The following is a 17,209-nucleotide window of genomic DNA, read 5'->3' on the forward strand; positions in this document are numbered from 1 at the left end:
CAGGCATGATAGTTTTCGTAGAGACATTCCCCATCACATAATGCCTAGCACCCCAGCCAAAACAACAAAAGGGTAAATCCACTGAGCCAAATGCACAGGCCCCACCAGGAGAAGGGCACTCTCCTCCCTGGGCCAGCAACTCTGAATTTTCTTATTTAGCAACGTCTCACAGAGATGTGGGAGAAATCATTTCTGTGTGTGCAACAGAATCAAGGCTTCATGAATTTCAAAGGTTAGAAGGGATCTTGCTGCTGATGCTTAGTCGCGTCAGTTGTGCCCAATTCTGTGTGACCCTATGGACTGTAGCCCACCAGGATCCTCTGTAGATGGAATTCTCCAGGCAAGAGTACTGGAGTGGGTTGCCATGCCCTCCTCCAGGGGATCTTCCCAACTCAGGGATTGAACCCGGCTCTCCTGCATTGCAGGCAGATTCTTCACTGCTCAGCCACTAGGGAAGCCCCAGAAGGGATCTTAAAGATCACTTAATCCCAAAGCTCCAATGTTCCAGGTGACAAAACCAACACCTAGAAAGTGACATGCAAGGTTAAGCTCATGCCGCAAACCAGAATCCAAGACCCGGCTCCCTTCCCTCCCACTGACCTTAGAGAAGGCAACAAGAAAAGGCATAAGAAGCCCGAGGTTTTTTTTCTCCCTCCTTTTTATCTCAAGAAACCCACTTTACCAATTCAAACAAAAGGACGATCAAGAAAGCATACTTACAGCCAAGTTTAAACTGGTTAGTGAGAGCTGGACTTGGTATCTTTTGGACGCCCTGGAAGTGCTTCATGGCAAAACCCTGAGCTTCAACTCTGCTGTGAAAGGCAAGGCTGAGCTCCGGCTTCTCAGAGCAACAGAAGCAGTTGTTGCACAACTTCTACTTGGCACCCAAACCTGAGTGACTGCACATTTAAAATAACATTCCATTCCCCACTTCTGATTTGAGACTAGGTAAGAAGCTGACAAAAGGAAGAAGCCGGCACGGGTGCATGTGGGGACCAGCAGGTAAAGGGCTCCCATGGTTAGGGGTCCGTGTGCTTCCAACGTGGCCGGCATTGAGAGCAGGGCCTGGTCAGGAGGGTGCACACATTTATTCTCTCTGAGCCATGCTTTGGGATTGCAAAGAATGCCATCAGTAGAGATATATGATTCCTGGGGGCAGACATTCTAATGGGCGCAGATAACCCACTGTGATGTAATCTGCTTCCTGCTCTCCAATGCCCCTCAGGGGAGGGGGAGGTTCCCCCCTTTCTTCAGGGCTAGAAAGGTGCGGTGCTTAGGCATATCCTTGTGATTTAAAGGGAAAAATAAGGTTGACTAAGAAGTACAGAACTTAAAGAGTAAAATGCAGCCTTGATGGAAGCCATTTCAAGCATTTAGGGAATTAAATATTTATTTGTTCTGCTATTTGGCAGAATTCTTAACCATTCCTTGACTCAGGAAATCTATTCGATATGTAGTATGGTATGCTGCACTGAAAGGACCTTCATTTTCCTATTAGTAAATTAAAAAGCAAGTTTATTGTTTTCAGCAAAGCCTGCCCCCTGATGGGAATTGAAAAGCCAAGCTCACTTCAGCAAGCTGAGGGGTGAGTGGGTCATTTCTCCTGCACTGCCACTGATTCCAGGAGTGCTGGCCGGGGAGGAGGCCTCCACCTCCCCCACGTTACAGCAGCCTGCAAGCACAGGCCTAGCTTTAAGGCCATCCCAAGAGCTCACAGGCTGTAGGGAGCTACAAAGAGGGCTTCCCACTGTGAGGAGAACCTGAAAAGGGGAGAGATCTTAAAGGAGACAGGTCAGAACTGAAAACTGAGGAGCGGGGGCAGGAAAACAAGGTTTCCGAGAATTAGTAAAGAAGTTTCTCGCCTCCCCCTGCCCCCCCACCCCAGCCCATCGAAATGCAGCCTGTTTTTTGACAATTGAAACAATTGGAAAATGACCAAGTTTAACTGAAGTAAATAAATTACATGGCAACAAACTATGATGTCACTACTTTTCAATTCTGCTGCTGTCTTCCATCCCTGCATCTCCCCAAACTCGCACACAAGCACTCTAAACACACCCAGCGCTTTCTTCCCAGGCTGGTGAGAGGGGTTAGTCTCTCCATGGGATGGACTGCAGGCCAAGAGCGAGAGCGGGTTTGGGAAGAGCAGGGGATCTGGGTTGGAATTCCAATCCACTCCTTACTGGCTGACTCACCCCAGGAAAGTTACCTAACTCCTGTAAAGATGGGGATGATAAGCACAGGGTGGTTGGTTGTGTGGCCTGAATGAGAGATCTATACAAAACATGGACCAGGCCTTGCTCAAATTAAATATTAAAAAATGTGAGTTTTCTTCATTTCTAATACCATAGGTCATGATGGTCATTAAAGTGAGCTGCCACTTTAATTTTTTACTTTTACTTTTTTAAAAGGCTGTTTATACAACTGCATAACCTCTCCTTGGCTTCTGCTTGGCTCAGCCTGTTGACTAATTTCTCCACAAGATTAAATTGGCTTTGTGGACAGAAGAGTCTGGGTGGGCTAGAGTCCATAGGGTCACAGAGTCGGACACAACTGAAGCGACTTGGCTTGCAGGCACAGTGCAGGACACGAGGTGTGTGGTGTCATATCCTCTGGAGGGAATGGGTGGTGGGGGAGCCCCATTCCTCCAGGACTTGCCCAGCAACAAAGCAGCTCACCTCACCTCCACAACTGTGAAAACCCTTTAGTAAAGTCAAGCCCTCTGACACCCCTCCCTCCGGCAGGTCTGGTGTGCACAGAACTGGCAGCTTGCCCCATGACAGTCTCCTCTGGAGGCTCTTTGCCTGGGGTCAACTGTCTAGACTGTGGCTGACTTCCCACCTGGTCAGCTGCTTGCTCTCTGCTCAGTGTCGATATGCAGGGCAGACCAGGATTACGGTCTGATTGTCCAGATACAAACACTACAGCCCAGCTACTGCAACTGCGTCCTCACAGGGTACCCTGCCCTGCCACTCCCACCCCTGCACCTGTTTATGACCACCATCACAAAGACGAACTTGTTATCGATACGGGGTAGTCTAAGAAGTTGGTGCTCCATTGAAAACATTTAAATAACTATAAATGGAAGAGATATCATAGGCTGGTACAGATTTTCTTTTAAAAAAGATGAAAGAGATTTTCCCAGCAATTTCCCATTCCCTTCTTCTTCCACCTTATCTCTTAGTCCAGAGATGTTTAACAACCACGGTAGGGTCCCTCAAAACTGTCCCCCACCAAACACATAGCTTACCCCTCCCTACATACTATGCAGAAGGTTCGTAGAGACCAAGGCTGTTGATGTTTCCTAATAACTATGTCCATCACCAATGAACTCCTCCTCAGTGACTGAAGTCACGAGAACAAATGAGAAGTCGCCCCTCACTAGAAGGAAGTCTAGGAGCCGAGCTTCATTGCCATACCTCTCTCTCACCTGCAGCAGGTGTTACAAAGGTTCCTCGGGTCTTAGCTCAGTGACCCACCTTTATGGTCTTCACCAGGTTGGCGGTGCTGTTGGCGACCTCCTTGGCAGACTGGACAAAGTGCCTCTTGGCCACGGGGTTGCCCGTCTTCGATGAGGCGATGCGGCAGGCATTGCACAGGGCTGAAGTGTGCTTGGCGACAATCGTGGCAGCGGACAGAACCTACAAAGCAGGGACTGGGTTGGGGGCACCCCACGCTTCAGTGCAGAGGGGGTCAGTTCAAAAGGAGTGCACCCGGGTCCCCAGCCCTGGATTCCCCCAACTCACACGTCTTAGGGCTGCTGTAACTAAAACCCAAGTCTCTACCTCTGCTACCCCCAGAGTCTCACAAGAAAGGGAAGGGTGAGAGTTATTAAGGTAGAAAGAAGAAACAAAGAAAAAGAAAGCTGACGCTGCTCTGGTGGTGGGAGTGGGCTGGGCTCCAGCTGGTCTTAGAGGAGAGGCTGTCAGTATGCTTTGCAACCTCTAGCCAGGAGGGATATAGCCCAGGGCCTGGGCCGGGGTTACCCAACAGAAATACAGTGCAAACCACATGCCTAATTTTAAAATTTCCAGTGGCCACGTTAAAATAAGTACAGAAACAAGGGAAGTTATTTTCAATAACATATTTAATTAAACCTCAGATATCCAAAATATTTCATTTCACCAGGTAATCAATTTAAGAAGATTAAACTTTTATAATCCTTTATCATACTAAGGCTTTGAAATCGGTCTGTATTTTATACTTACAGCCCATCATGGTTTGGACCAGTTACATTTCAAATGCTTAACAGTCACATTCAGCTGTATGTCACCCCCACCCTCAGGTGGGCTGTAGGCACCTTATGAAGGGGTCTGGCTCAGGAATTTCTCAGGCTCCACCTCAACTGCTTTTCTGAATCTGCCTGACCCACTTTGCTGAGGCTAGTAACGCTCTTTGGCCTTAAATGGAAAGGTGAGGCATCTCAGGTACACTGATGCCTGTCTGGGGTCCAGGTGGCCCCTGTATTATCTCCTTTACTGGGGTCCTTCTCTTGCCTCAAGGATACTGGTCCCAGGGTCAAGCGTGGATGAGCCCTTCATGAGCTGCCTCTGCTGGCCCATATAAGCCACTAAAAGTTCCTTTTAGTACACACTACTGGAACTACTGGGCTTACCAGGTCGCGCTAGTGGTAAAGAACCTGCCTGCCAATGCAGGAGACATAAGAGATGCAGGTTCGATCCCTGGGTCAGGAAGATCCCCTGGGGGAGGGCACATGTCATACAGAGTCGGACAAGATTGAAGTGACTTAGCACACTGGAATTACTGAACCTGATCCATGCCACTTGGGTATCAGAAGTATCATGGAAAGTCACACATCCTGTCTAGTTCTCAAATGTCTCTATAGCTCTTTTTGCACTGAAGGTTCTGACCCAGCTCTGGGGCCTGGCTCAGCACCACTATCTCCAGGAAGTGACCCGACAACCTCTCAGAGAAGCCATCGACAATCCTGGCATGGTCATCATACCCCAATCCCTCTAGCTTCCAAATTTTATGTCACAGTAAGAGTTAAGGGGGTAGGGGATTGGGTCTCACTCATGGTGACCCTCAGTGCTGACCACAGAACAAGCCCTCCATGTATCTCCCCTGAACTGATGAATGGAACTGTGAGCCTCCTGATGAATCTCGCTGTGATTACACCACTGCAACTGCCTTCCAGCACTCCATTCCAAAGCAACTACTTGTATTCACTGTCATCATATTTTGCTATATTCCCCTAAGACATTATCTGGCTGGCCTTGCCAGCTCTAAAAAAACAGTAATCTTCATTCTCTTAGTCTCCTACCACCCACCTCCAAGAGCTCAAGGATGCAGAGACCTCACATTCCACCCCCCCCCCCCCCACCTTCCCCCGCCCAAGGTTACCTGTGACGGGCTGCTGCCAGGATCCACCAGGTTCTGGCACGCCATCTGGATAGCCTGGTTGGCCCTGGCAAACTGGATGGGATCCACAAGGCCCTGGTGGCCCGCCTGGCTGTTTGGATCAGAGATACCGACCAGGTACGCAGCCTGAGAGGGAGGAAGAAGGCCACCGCTCAGGCTCTCTGAGCACCTAGATAAGCCTGTGGGGGATCACGGTCCCACAGGGTACCTGCAGCAGTCATTCTCAGGCACTCCCAGTGCAAGGTGGTCAGAGTCACCTCATCAGTAAGAGTTTAGGGGTAGACAAGCTAATGCTCGCTTGGGCCAGGGAAGTGCCAGCAGGAGTCTGCTATGGGCTTTGGGGAACAAAGTCTCCTTGTTCTTAAGAAAGCTTTGAGAAGCTCTTCCACGGGAACATGACCAAGGATGCATGTAACCCTGAGTGCTCTGGCAGCCACTTTATGACTCTGAGGAGGCCCAGGCTCAGCATGAAGCTTACTCTTTAGCTGGCAGATGGAAGAGGGAAAAGAAACAAGTGGGTGTAGACTGATGGCATGGAATTGCTGGGTAAGCCAACCCTGGAACCTGCCCTACATGAGGGTTCTCATCTCATAGTCTAATGTATCCTTAGTGTTTCGGCCAATTTTTTCAAACAGTAAGTAAGAATGAGTAAGACGGTTCAGGGAAACAAAATAAAGGTAATATTTAGTCTCCAAGAGGACAAGGGGCTATAAGAGAAGGTCTTTTCTTTAAACGCTTTGGGTGTGTTAGCCAAATAACAGGGAAGAGATGAATCTGTAAGGGGGAATTCTAACCTCAACTCATTTCCCCTGAGATGCGAGGGGCAGAATAGGTGGGAGGCAATTTCACCACCCCCCAAACTAGGGATGTTTTTCTTTGGTTCAGTAACATCTTTGAGGCTTGAGGTAACTGTCAGATGATAAACCCTTCAAGGTAAATGCTGACATTTTTGAAAGTTCAGTGATATGAGCCCAGTAATTATTGGAAATGTACAGGACTTTCAAAGACGAGCCACGAACATGCCTGATCACGTCTCTGAGTGATGGCATCTAATTTTCTCCCCCTCTGATTCTAAAAAAGAGCATGACTAAGATTTTTTGCAACTCTAAAGCCTCAGAGGGAATTTGAATTATGTAATACCCATTTTTTCCCTCCAAACAACTTATCTGTAACTATGACCTTAAAAAAATAAAAAAAGCTGGCCTCTGAACCCTTATGTTGGGCTTACAGTACTCAGCGCTCTATCCAGTCTGCTCTCGTCCTGGGGGTAACTGGCTGATATTTTGCCTAAATGCTCAGGAAGCAAAGGAGCCACTATGGTTTCCATGGTTTACACGGTGGTGGTTGGAGCTGGAGCTGAAGCCCCTGCGCCTCCATCATGGGCCAGGCGCAGGACAGGCTGGAAGGCCTACATCATGGGGCATGGGGACCAGTCCCTTACCTGGGCTGCAGCCTCCGTCAGCCCACAGAGAGCCTTGGACGCAATCCCCACACACTCCCCAAAGGCAGGGAGGTCCCCAGTCTTGGCATTCTGCGAAATCCCTGCCATCGACTCTCCCAGAACCTGCAAAACACATCACCAGTGATACTGTGACCAGCATTTCTTCACACCATGAGATAAAGGGGCTACCCTTCCAACTTGAATGATCAAGGACATTTTATTTATAATATTTGCATTGTTTTTCTTTATTTGCAGTGAGAAGAGATTCAGGATAATGATATCGCTTCCATCTCATAAAGAGAAATAAATAATGAAAGTATGAAGCTTTCATCTAAAGTTATCTATATCTCAAGGAGGTACAGTTAATATATACCAATCACTAAAGTAAAATCTATACAGGGCATCCTATGGGCAAATGGTCTAAATTGAGAACTGTTAGTGTCCAGAATACAAAAATCACACGTATCTGCCGAGCTGTAGGTGAAGACACACCCAGAAAGTAGAAAACACACCCATCCCTTCTATTTATTGACAGTAAAATCTATCTTTAAGGAGTGTACATGTAAAGAGGAAGATAGTCTGAAACTAAGGCTAAATTTAAGGCTAAATTCTTAAAGTATTTCCCCTTACTTCGAAAATCACCGGTATATTCTCTTTTCAGAAGTTTTAAAAATAATAGTCAAAAGGGATTTTAGTATTCCGAATCCAACCAAGGGAGGTCAAGCACCCTGTACAAGGTGAGACTGGAGGTCACAGGGGCAGAGGCAGGGTGCCCGCCCCGTGTCTGGGGCTGTGTCTCCTACAGTCTCCTCACGTCCCAGGAAGGCAGGTGTTACTTTCCAGGGTCACAGATGGTAGAACTGAAGGATGCGCAAGGGACGCTTTAGAGAGACTATCAAATTCACATCTGGAACACAACACAGAGCTCTTTGTTTGCCAAGATGCCATCTTGGATGGGGAAAGAAAGAAATTCCCTAAAGTTGCCTAGATATACAAAATAATCCAGTTTACATAAGGACTTACAAAGCAGTTAGTGGGTATTTTTATGCACGGTATTTTCCTTTCCTTCTCCCTGCATCCCTCTTTAGGAAGAACAGTTTCTTTGGATCTAAGTGTGGGATGCTGGACAAAGCAAACTCTAGTCTTAGCCTAACTGGAAGTAAGCCCTCCTGACACCACCAATACAGCTGTCTCTCCAAGCAGAAGAGCCCAAGCCATTCTCACTGTAGGCATGGTGTTGTTCAGTCACTATGACAGGTTGGGCTCTTTTGCGACCCCATGGACTGTAGCCCACCAGGCTCTTCTGTCCATGGGATTTCCCAGGCAAGAACACTGGAGTGGGTTACCATTTCCTTCTCCAGGGGATCTTCCTAAGCCAGGGATTGAACCTGCATTTTCTGCATTGGCAGGCAAGTTCTTTACCACTGAGCCACCACGGAAGCCTTGCTATCTCCCCAAAGCTAGCGTGAAGGTGACGTAAAGTAACGTGCAGAAACACTCTGAGTACAAAGCCAAACGGCAACTGCTCAATATCCACTCAGCTCACTTGCATTTCATTTCACCTGGTTCTGAGACATTCTCAAAAACACTGGTGTTATTACCAAAGGTCAGTGTTTCTCAACCTTTTAAAATATTATTATTACTGCTCTGCTAAGAAGTCTTTTTAGACCACCCTTCCTCCAATGGCCACCCACATTAAATTAAATACTAAGAAACCAGATTCTGTTGAGCAAGGTTAAGATTTGGAGAAGGAAGGACAGAAGCCATTATATTATCTTAGATATTTTCACTGCTTGCACCCCCAAAGCCCCCACAAATTTTCATGCCCCCTGAGAATGCATGCCATAAATGGATGGTAACAGGAACACACAGGAGAGTCTCATATACGGTCACTGATAGGCTTTCCCCAGCATGCAGTCCCAGGTGATGGACATACATGCTTAGATTCACAATAAGACTCAACCCTGAGAGGGTATAAGCAGTGGTTCTCAGAGTGTGGCTCCTGGACCACAGGGCCCGACCTGGGAACTGGTCAGAAATGCACAATCTCGCCCATTCTGGGATGTATGGAATCAGAAACTTAGGGGTCTGGGTGTGGTCTAGCAATCTGTGTTCAACAAGCCCCCCAGGTGACTGCGATGCATGGCTTGGTTTGAGAAACACCTGGGCAAAGGCACCACAAGCCTTTTAAGACATGGGCTTCCCCAGGGGGGGGCCACAGACCTGGGCACATGGAGCATGTCACGGTTCTTTCCCACAGTGGGCAGGGATGCTAACAGCACAGCCAGGCTCACCTTGGAGTTTTCCATCACACTCTCGATGCAGTCAAAGTAAGACAGGTCACTAACGGGCTCATTGGGATTGTCCAACATCCCCTTGACAGTCTACAAAGGAGAGCATGACTTAAAAAGCAAGCAAAGCCTTAGAACAAGGGAAACAACAAAAAAATGCCGATTATCAATCTCCCTGTCACACACAGGATTCTGATCACAATCGCTCATTGCACACATTCCTGGGAGGAATTTCAGCTGCACCAATGGCCTACTGCCATCAGCAACCTGGGTCTCAGTCAGACCCTTCAGAAGGTGCAATTAACTCTCCCCTCCACCCCTAGACCACCTTCTCTCACATGGTAAATATTCCTATTTAAGAAAACTAAGGTACATAGGGTATGACCAAGCCACATCTACTGAGATAAACAATATAACCTGAATTGGTTAGGACTGCTTTATGGACAAGTGGGCACACTGATTTTATTTTTACCCACATATATTCTATGGACATAAATAAATTTTCCATGAAAAATAAACCCTAAGTATGTATATAAATTGATTAGCACCCACGCTGTGTTCTGGGCCACCAGGGGCCTCATGGCCACCTTCATAGTAATAAGTGTTACTCTTGGGTTTTCTCTAATGCATCCTCTACATGCTACAAAATCAAATGTTCAAGAAGACCATTTTTACTCAAAAAGCACTCTATCCTAGCTTCTCCCAAAAGCCCTAGAAAAATCACTGTCAAACTGTTTAGGTAGAAATTACTCATTCTCAGCCTCCATTCAATACCAGAGGCCTCTTCCTGTTTGAAATAAAGACTCTCTTAACAAAACAACTCTCAGAGGAAATATGGAAGCAGGGGTGATAACCTCAGCAAATCTAATTTTTCTTGAATTCCACCCCACTAGATGGATGGAATTCAAAATTAGAACTTTGGCCCCAAAAGTTTCCCAGGAAAGATAAAAGACAAGAATAAAGGAGAAGAACCTGACCCTGGAGGGAAAGGACAGACAGACACATGCTCTTAAATCCTCAGCAGCCTTTTCCAGGGACGCACCTCAAGTTCCCGCAGGGCGTTATCACATTCCTTCTGGCCAGGAGCTTGCTGCGTGCACAGCGTGATGAGCTGGTTGATGCTCTCGGTCACAGCTCTGAGATAGAAATGGGAAGAGTGTTTTTGGTTGTGTTTTGTAAAGATTAACAGAAATTTCCCCAATGACGTTTTATGAGTTCGACAGGAATACAATTAAGTCACATAAAGGCTGCGGTCCCCGTGACAGCTCTTTCACAAGGCTCTAAACCAAAAATAAACCACAGTCAGGGAAGAGAGAGCGAGAACCCCCACCTTGCTTCTCATTATTTATTCACTGATTTACCCTTAAAAGTACTAACAGCTCTCTTAAGAAAAGTGTGGCTGTAATACTACAAGAAAGAAGTCACAACGAAGTTGCAAATGGCAAAGAGCTCCTGTTAACACTAAAGTCAGCATCCTTCACTGGCAGCCCATCAGGAATAGGATGATTCCAGCCAGGCTATTTTGGACAGCCTTTATGTAGTTTGGACTATTCTGTATATTTTAAAATAGTCACGCTGTGAACTGTGCCTTATGATTTTAAAACCTCTTCTTTCTTTTCATTTCTACATGACTGACAAGTTCCTAGAAGCTATACCAAAATTATTCTTTAAAAGAGCTATTTTCTTTGTTAACATTAATAGGAACCAGAGATTCTTAGATGATTTTATATGTGTTTCTACTCTTCTAAGAACTTAAGACACAGCCCAGATTTTTTTCTTGTCAAGGGTTCTCCCCTTCCTGGGCAGTCACTGTTTAGGTGAAGCCATGGATATATTTTAGAAAGGCATGGTCCATTCTGAGTTATTTCCTTTAATAAGGTGTGAAATATGGATCCAGATTTTAATGGGGGGATAATATGGAGGTCTAATTATTCCATTACCTTTTAAAATTCCATCCTTCCTGATTTGAATTGCTTTTGTAACTTTGTTGACAATCAGTTGACCATATTTGTGTAGGTGTACTTCTGGACTCTATTCTATTCCATTGAACTATGTTCTAACCTTTCACCAATACCACATTGTTTGGATTACTACATCGTTACACTAGGTCTTAAAACTGAACATAGTACCCTCGTTTTTATAAATGACAAAGAGAGAGAGAGAGAGAGAGAGACAAGATAATTCCCTAAGGAGATGTTACAAGAAGGTGCAAAAATAAGACTTAAACCCATGCCTATCTGACTCCAGTGCCAGATTCAAAACCATTTTTCTGCAGGGTCGTAACGGGTCTGTACCTTCGGCAGAACCCTGAATGCTATTCACAGTTGGTAACCACTGCAGCTAATGAGCAACTTAAAATAAACAAAAAAATAAAAATAGGACGCATATTGCTGCTAAGCATTAACACTGTCTAATATAAAAAGCCTCCCTCATTTTATTAGTTAAATTGGCTTTGCAGCTTCCCACAGAATATCAGATTAGATGGAAAATGATGTTGCTGATGTACAAAGGCAATCAGCTTAATTATTTGATGAGGAGCTACTGCTTTGAATTTTAAACTTAGCAAGAATGATGGGAAGAAGAAAAACATTCCTCAACTCAAGAAAGAATCCTCAAATAGTTTCTGTAAGATTGATTCATTTAAAAAAAACAAAAAAGATTGATTCATTTATTTGGGGAAAAGTGCTTAATACTATGGTGTCATGGGGGAAGCACTATGTCTTCCAGGTGCAAAGCAAAACAAAGACAAGTGACAAAGCAGGACAGTCTCTAGTTGGGACCACCTTTGGAGGGTGCAGTTCATGATGTATTCATTGGAAGGGTCCCCAAAGAGTCCAACATCGTGTTCTGTGTGGCAGCCTTCAAGACACATTTGAGAGTGGGCAGGCTAGACGTGTCAACATAGCAAAGGGTGCAAAAAGGCCCAACCGTGATGACACAATCATTTGGGGAATATTTCCACATATCACACAAGCTTTCCATTTAGCTTCTTTCAATGTTTCCCATTTATCTGCATTAAAAAAGCACAGTCTTTATATAGAGACATTTCCATTAGAAACTAAGTGCTCATGGGAATTCCCTGGTGGTTCAGTGGTTAGGATTCAGTGCTTTCACTGCTGTGGGCCCAGGTTCGACAGTTGGTCAGGGAACTAAGATCCCACTAGCCTTGTGGTACAAAAAAGCCCCCCAGAACAAAAGCACACTACTATGTATAAAACAGATAACTAACAAGAACCTGCCGCATAGCACAGGGAACTCTTCTCAGTGCTCCGTGGTGACCAAAATGGGCAGGAAATCCAGAAAAGAGGGGTCTGTGTATACACATGGCTGATACACATTATTGTATGGCAGAAACTGACACAGCAGTATAAAGCAATTATACTCCAATAATGATAATAATAAACAACAAAGTGTTTACAACTGGTGAATTCAGAGACCATGTAGCTATTTATTGGCTTATTTCAAATATTTTTTAGAAGTAAAAAATTCCAAATAAAAACTTGGGGTAAAAAAAAACAACCCAAAGGACTAAGGGTGTGTGGTTGGATAATCCATAACAGTGCCAGCATGGCACTGCTAGTCTGAATGAGTCACGTGGTAATACTGATCCATCACTGAAAAGCATTATGTAGGTATCGTGTATCCTTATAACTCATTTTAGAGTGTGAATTGCATAGCTAAATAAAAAACTGAGTGTTACAGAGGCAATTGGTTAGGCAGATCTGACAATCGGAAATAGTATTTTTATGGTTCAAGCTATAAAACATATCATAAGATCAAAGGATTAGAGAAAACCCAAACATGCAATGATAAAGGAATGACTAAACATACAGTCTACAACATAATTCTGGAGATCTGTTAAGTCATGATATCATATTCCTTATATCATAGAATATTCATGATATACAACTAAGTAAAATTAATATTAGAAAAGAATATATAAAACATGTAAACCATATGAACTGATACCAAAATGTTAAGTGATTTTACCATATTATTTTTAAAATTTACTATTACTATTTCTTGCCACTGATCAGTTTGCAGATCTAGTTCCCTGACCAGGGATTGAACCTGGGCCACAGTAGTGAGAGTGACAAGTCCTAAGCACTAGATCACCAGGGAATCCTCAAACAATATTATTTTAAAGCAAAGATTTTAGTAAATCAACTAAAACAATATGAACCAACCAATTCACATCATCATAAAAATATGGCCAAAATTAGTTGCATGCTGCCTGTGCTATATGTAAATCCCATTAGGCTTGAATTGTAGTTATTTTTATTTTCCCCATAGTTTTTTTGGTAAAGATCAAAGCTACACAAATTCATTTAAAAAAATACAAAAAATTAAATGATCATAATTTCATCATCTAGAGATAGTGTTTTCTTATAACTCATTCTTTATCTAAGCATATGTAGCTATTCTCTGTCTTTAAACAATTGGAATCTACAACTTTAGATGTTAAAGGCTTTCTAACCTACAGCCAATTAGTGTTCAGAGATACTAAATAGATTCAGACAGGAGTTTGTGAGCTCTGGAAGGAAACTATATTGACATGGAATTGGGGCAGAGGTGAGAGAAGAAAATCAATCAATTTACGCTCATGATGATCTATTAAGCATTCAATAGCGAGCTTGGAGGGAATAAAGCAACTTCAGACAATTCCCATCCTCAAAGGAGGATGTGCTTAGGAAGGCAACAAAGAGCAAACCAAAATTTAACCTGTTGGTATTCCCCGGGTTCTACCATCACAAGGCAAGGGGAATAAAAAATAATATGGTTTAAAGCTCTCTAGGAAAGCAAGATGCTGGCAATCCAGTTGGAGAGGCAAAGTAATGAACAGACAAGGCATGAGGTGCACCAAAGGAAGCAGTGATGGGAGTGTGACATCAGACAGGACTGGCCGGACACATGCAGGACTCGCTGGGAGTGAAAGAAAATTAAAGCCTTGACCACAGGTGTGGGCTCTGCCTATTAGGGAGAGCCAGACAGGGACCAGAGCAATTGTAAAGTCAGGGCTCAGCAAGATCCCAATTTGGATAATGGGAACAGAACATTGTAGAGGAGACTAAGAGACAGAAGAAGGCCCAGGGTACATTTTTCTCCTTTATAGCATGGAAGAGCTGTTTTCTGGGTCATCCTTTTTCACCATCTCTGGAGCCAGAAAGATGCCTGCCTGGCAGAAACCTCAAGGCAAAGGGCAGCGTGGGAAGAGGCACCTCCTGCAAGGTCCTAGGGAGCCCCGGGGAAACCAGAAAGCAGCTCAACGTCTGGCTTAGGATGGTCCTGATGCTGGCGGCAGTGGGCATCAAGTCTTCAGCTCCTAGGAATCCTTTTGAGCAGTGTGACTGTAGTCTGAGAAGCAGCTTGGGGGTGCTTGGAGGTAGAACACTCCCCCCCCCCTTTTTTTTGCCACTGCAAACTGGCTTCTCACTTCCTTGACTAAGTTCAGGGAGCATCAAACCAGCCCCAAGTCACAGAAAGAGCTGATAAACAATTTACAGAGAGTCTCCAGCCCACTCAACTGGCCAGAAAAGAGCTGGAGCCAAGCAGTTTCACAGGAAGAACAAGCCAGACACTCCACAGGAAATGACTTCGTCCCCATGAGGCATCAAAAACCAAGGGGCCAGTTTGTACCAGGGCTCAAATGCAGAATGATGAGCAGAGCAAAAAGCACACATACTCTACTGCTCTCCCAGAAGTAAACTTTTTTTCCCCCTAAAGCAGGAAGAATCATGGTGACTAGAAGGAACAAAGAAAGGGTTCAAGTCTGCTGACACAGGAGCAGGGTGGAGCCGAGTTGGTCCAGGTGTGGGTCCCCCCAGTGACAAGTCTGGAGTCTTTGTGGACATCCACACGGATAGGGAGGCATGGCTGTCTCGAGAATAGGGAGGCCAGTGGGACTGCAGATGAGGACAACAACCATCAGATTCCTGCTACCCAGCTCCAAAGGTGCTTATGCCCAGGACTTTTGTGAGGCCCAGAGAGAATGGGGGCAGTATGCCCTGGGTGTGCCTGTCGACTGGACCGGGACTGTCCTTTCTTACAGTGCGTGCCCACCACTGGGCCCATATCAGGCATGCAACAAAAATCGGCTTAATGAACAAATGAAGTAACAAGAGAATGAATGACTGCATCCCAGGTGGGCAGAGCTTTACCCCAGAAGAGGAGCGGGACTGACCCACTCTGGCAAGCTCCCACTGGGAAAATACCCCAGGGAGCCGAGCTTGCCAAGAAGCCAAGGAGAATGGGCCAGCAACCTCCTGCAGCAGTTCCAACCCAAGATTATCAATTCACGTGATGATTTTTGAGTGCTGATTTGGCTGAGGAACCACCAGGCTGGGAATTCTCCTTATCAATTGCTGAAAGCCAGGACAGACAGGGCAACGAAGCTTTCTCACTTCTCCTCCAGGGCCCTTCCTCAATGTAACCACCAGGGGGCGTGCAGATACTCACAGAGCAAGGACACCAGGTTTCAGGTCCTGGAGTCCCTTCTCCAAGGGACTTTCAAAATGCCCATTTATACTCTCCTTTCCTTCCCACAATTTAAGAGAGATGACAACACACCTCTGAGTTGGAAACTGAAAAGGGGCATTTTGAAAAGGGGCAAAAAATTGAAGATAATGAAAAACAAGTGAGTTCAGGTACCTGGAAACATTAGCTGCCTTATCCAAAGGCTGTTCTTGGAAAAAACTGATTAAGAAGGTTTTCTATCAGAAATAGCTGCTCAACAGAGAAGATATCACCGTTCCTCCTCATCCCTACCCAGAGCTCAGGAGGGCATGCACCTGCTGGAACAATCACAAGGAACGCACGAGACGGAGGTGGAGAGATGTGAGTATGTATCCCATCACCTAGTGGCTCTTGATGTTGTTCGAAGGTAAAGTATGTTTGGGCCTCCCAGGGGGCACTAGTGGTAAAGAACCCACCTGCAGATCCCCTGGAGAAGGGCATGGCAAACCACTCCAGTATTCTTGCCTGGAGAATGCCACGGACGGAGGAGCTTGGAGGGCTACAGTCCATAGGGTTGCAAAGTGTCGGACATGACTGAAGCACCTTAGCACTCAAAGTATGTTAATGAGAAGGAATGAAGAAACTCAAAAGTTTTCAAGGGAGTTGCTCTGAAATTATCTAAATCTCCCCATAAAAGATAATACTACGAACAAAGAGGAGACCAGAGACAGGTATTAACCAGTAGTACCAAGATACCTTGTCCATCGGGAATGGAACAGAGCTCAAGGATGATGTGGCCTATACACATTCCTATTTTGCGAATGGGAAAGTTGAGACGGGTTGAGTGGTCTGACCCATGTAACCTACCTAGTCAAGCATTGAAGTCTGTACTAGGATTTAGGACTCTGATTCTGACAACTTAAAAAAAGCCAGGAGAGATTAAGACACTGAAAAACAAATAAGCAAACAAAACCAAGTTTTAAAAATTTTAAGTAGAATTCAAGCCATGCTTTTTAAAAATCACTCATCTGCATATTTGGAAAATGTTTTTAATTATGCTACAGATCCTAACTGTCCTGCATTTAATCTTTCACTGCTGTTAGGTTTCCGATAAAGTGATACTAAGTGAGGCTAAGAAAACAGGCCTACACCGCTGCAGAATCACAGAACACCCTACCCCCTTGGTTCAGGAATACGAATGTGGGATTGCGAATATAAAATCTTCCTTAGCTATCACTGCAGTTTCTCCAGATACCAGCATTCATCACTAGTCATTGAACTAAATGCCAGAGTGGGCCTGGAGGGGGGCTATATCGGATGACCTACTTCCTCGGGTGAAAACAGCAGCAAAGAAGGACATTCACATCATCCCAAGTTCAGATTCATGCTTTAACATATTCCCCCAATTTACTCTCACCACCACCCCATCCATCCTGACTTTGAGCCCTTCTGCATGTGACGAAGTGACCATGTTTAAATCCAGCTAATTAACATGGGTACCAGGCTCATAGCAGTAAACACCCAAGAAATGCTGAATGGCCAGTTGAGTATCTTTTTTTTTTTTTTTAACTTTTCCGCATCTTCTGATTTCTTTTTAATGAACATATGGTACTTTCATAATCTGAATGATATTAACACTACT

General features: G+C 45.0%; 1 protein-coding gene across 8 annotated transcripts in view; it reads right to left on the reverse strand.

Moving 5' to 3' along the window:
* The window catches only part of TLN2 (talin 2), a 481,890-nt gene that overhangs the window by 92,176 nt on the left and 372,505 nt on the right, over nt 1-17,209 (reverse strand). For all 8 annotated transcript variants that reach the window (XM_070469184.1, XM_070469188.1, XM_070469186.1 and 5 more), the window contains 5 exons: nt 10,157-10,250; nt 9,118-9,207; nt 6,824-6,946; nt 5,365-5,508; nt 3,480-3,641 (listed from right to left, as the gene is read on the reverse strand). In XM_070469184.1, the coding sequence (XP_070325285.1) occupies nt 3,480-3,641; nt 5,365-5,508; nt 6,824-6,946; nt 9,118-9,207; nt 10,157-10,250 (613 nt within the window). The remainder of the gene's footprint in view (nt 1-3,479; nt 3,642-5,364; nt 5,509-6,823; nt 6,947-9,117; nt 9,208-10,156; nt 10,251-17,209) is intronic.

Source organism: Odocoileus virginianus, chromosome 6, assembly GCF_023699985.2.
Source record: "Odocoileus virginianus isolate 20LAN1187 ecotype Illinois chromosome 6, Ovbor_1.2, whole genome shotgun sequence".
Classification (NCBI taxonomy): Eukaryota; Metazoa; Chordata; class Mammalia; order Artiodactyla; family Cervidae; genus Odocoileus; species Odocoileus virginianus.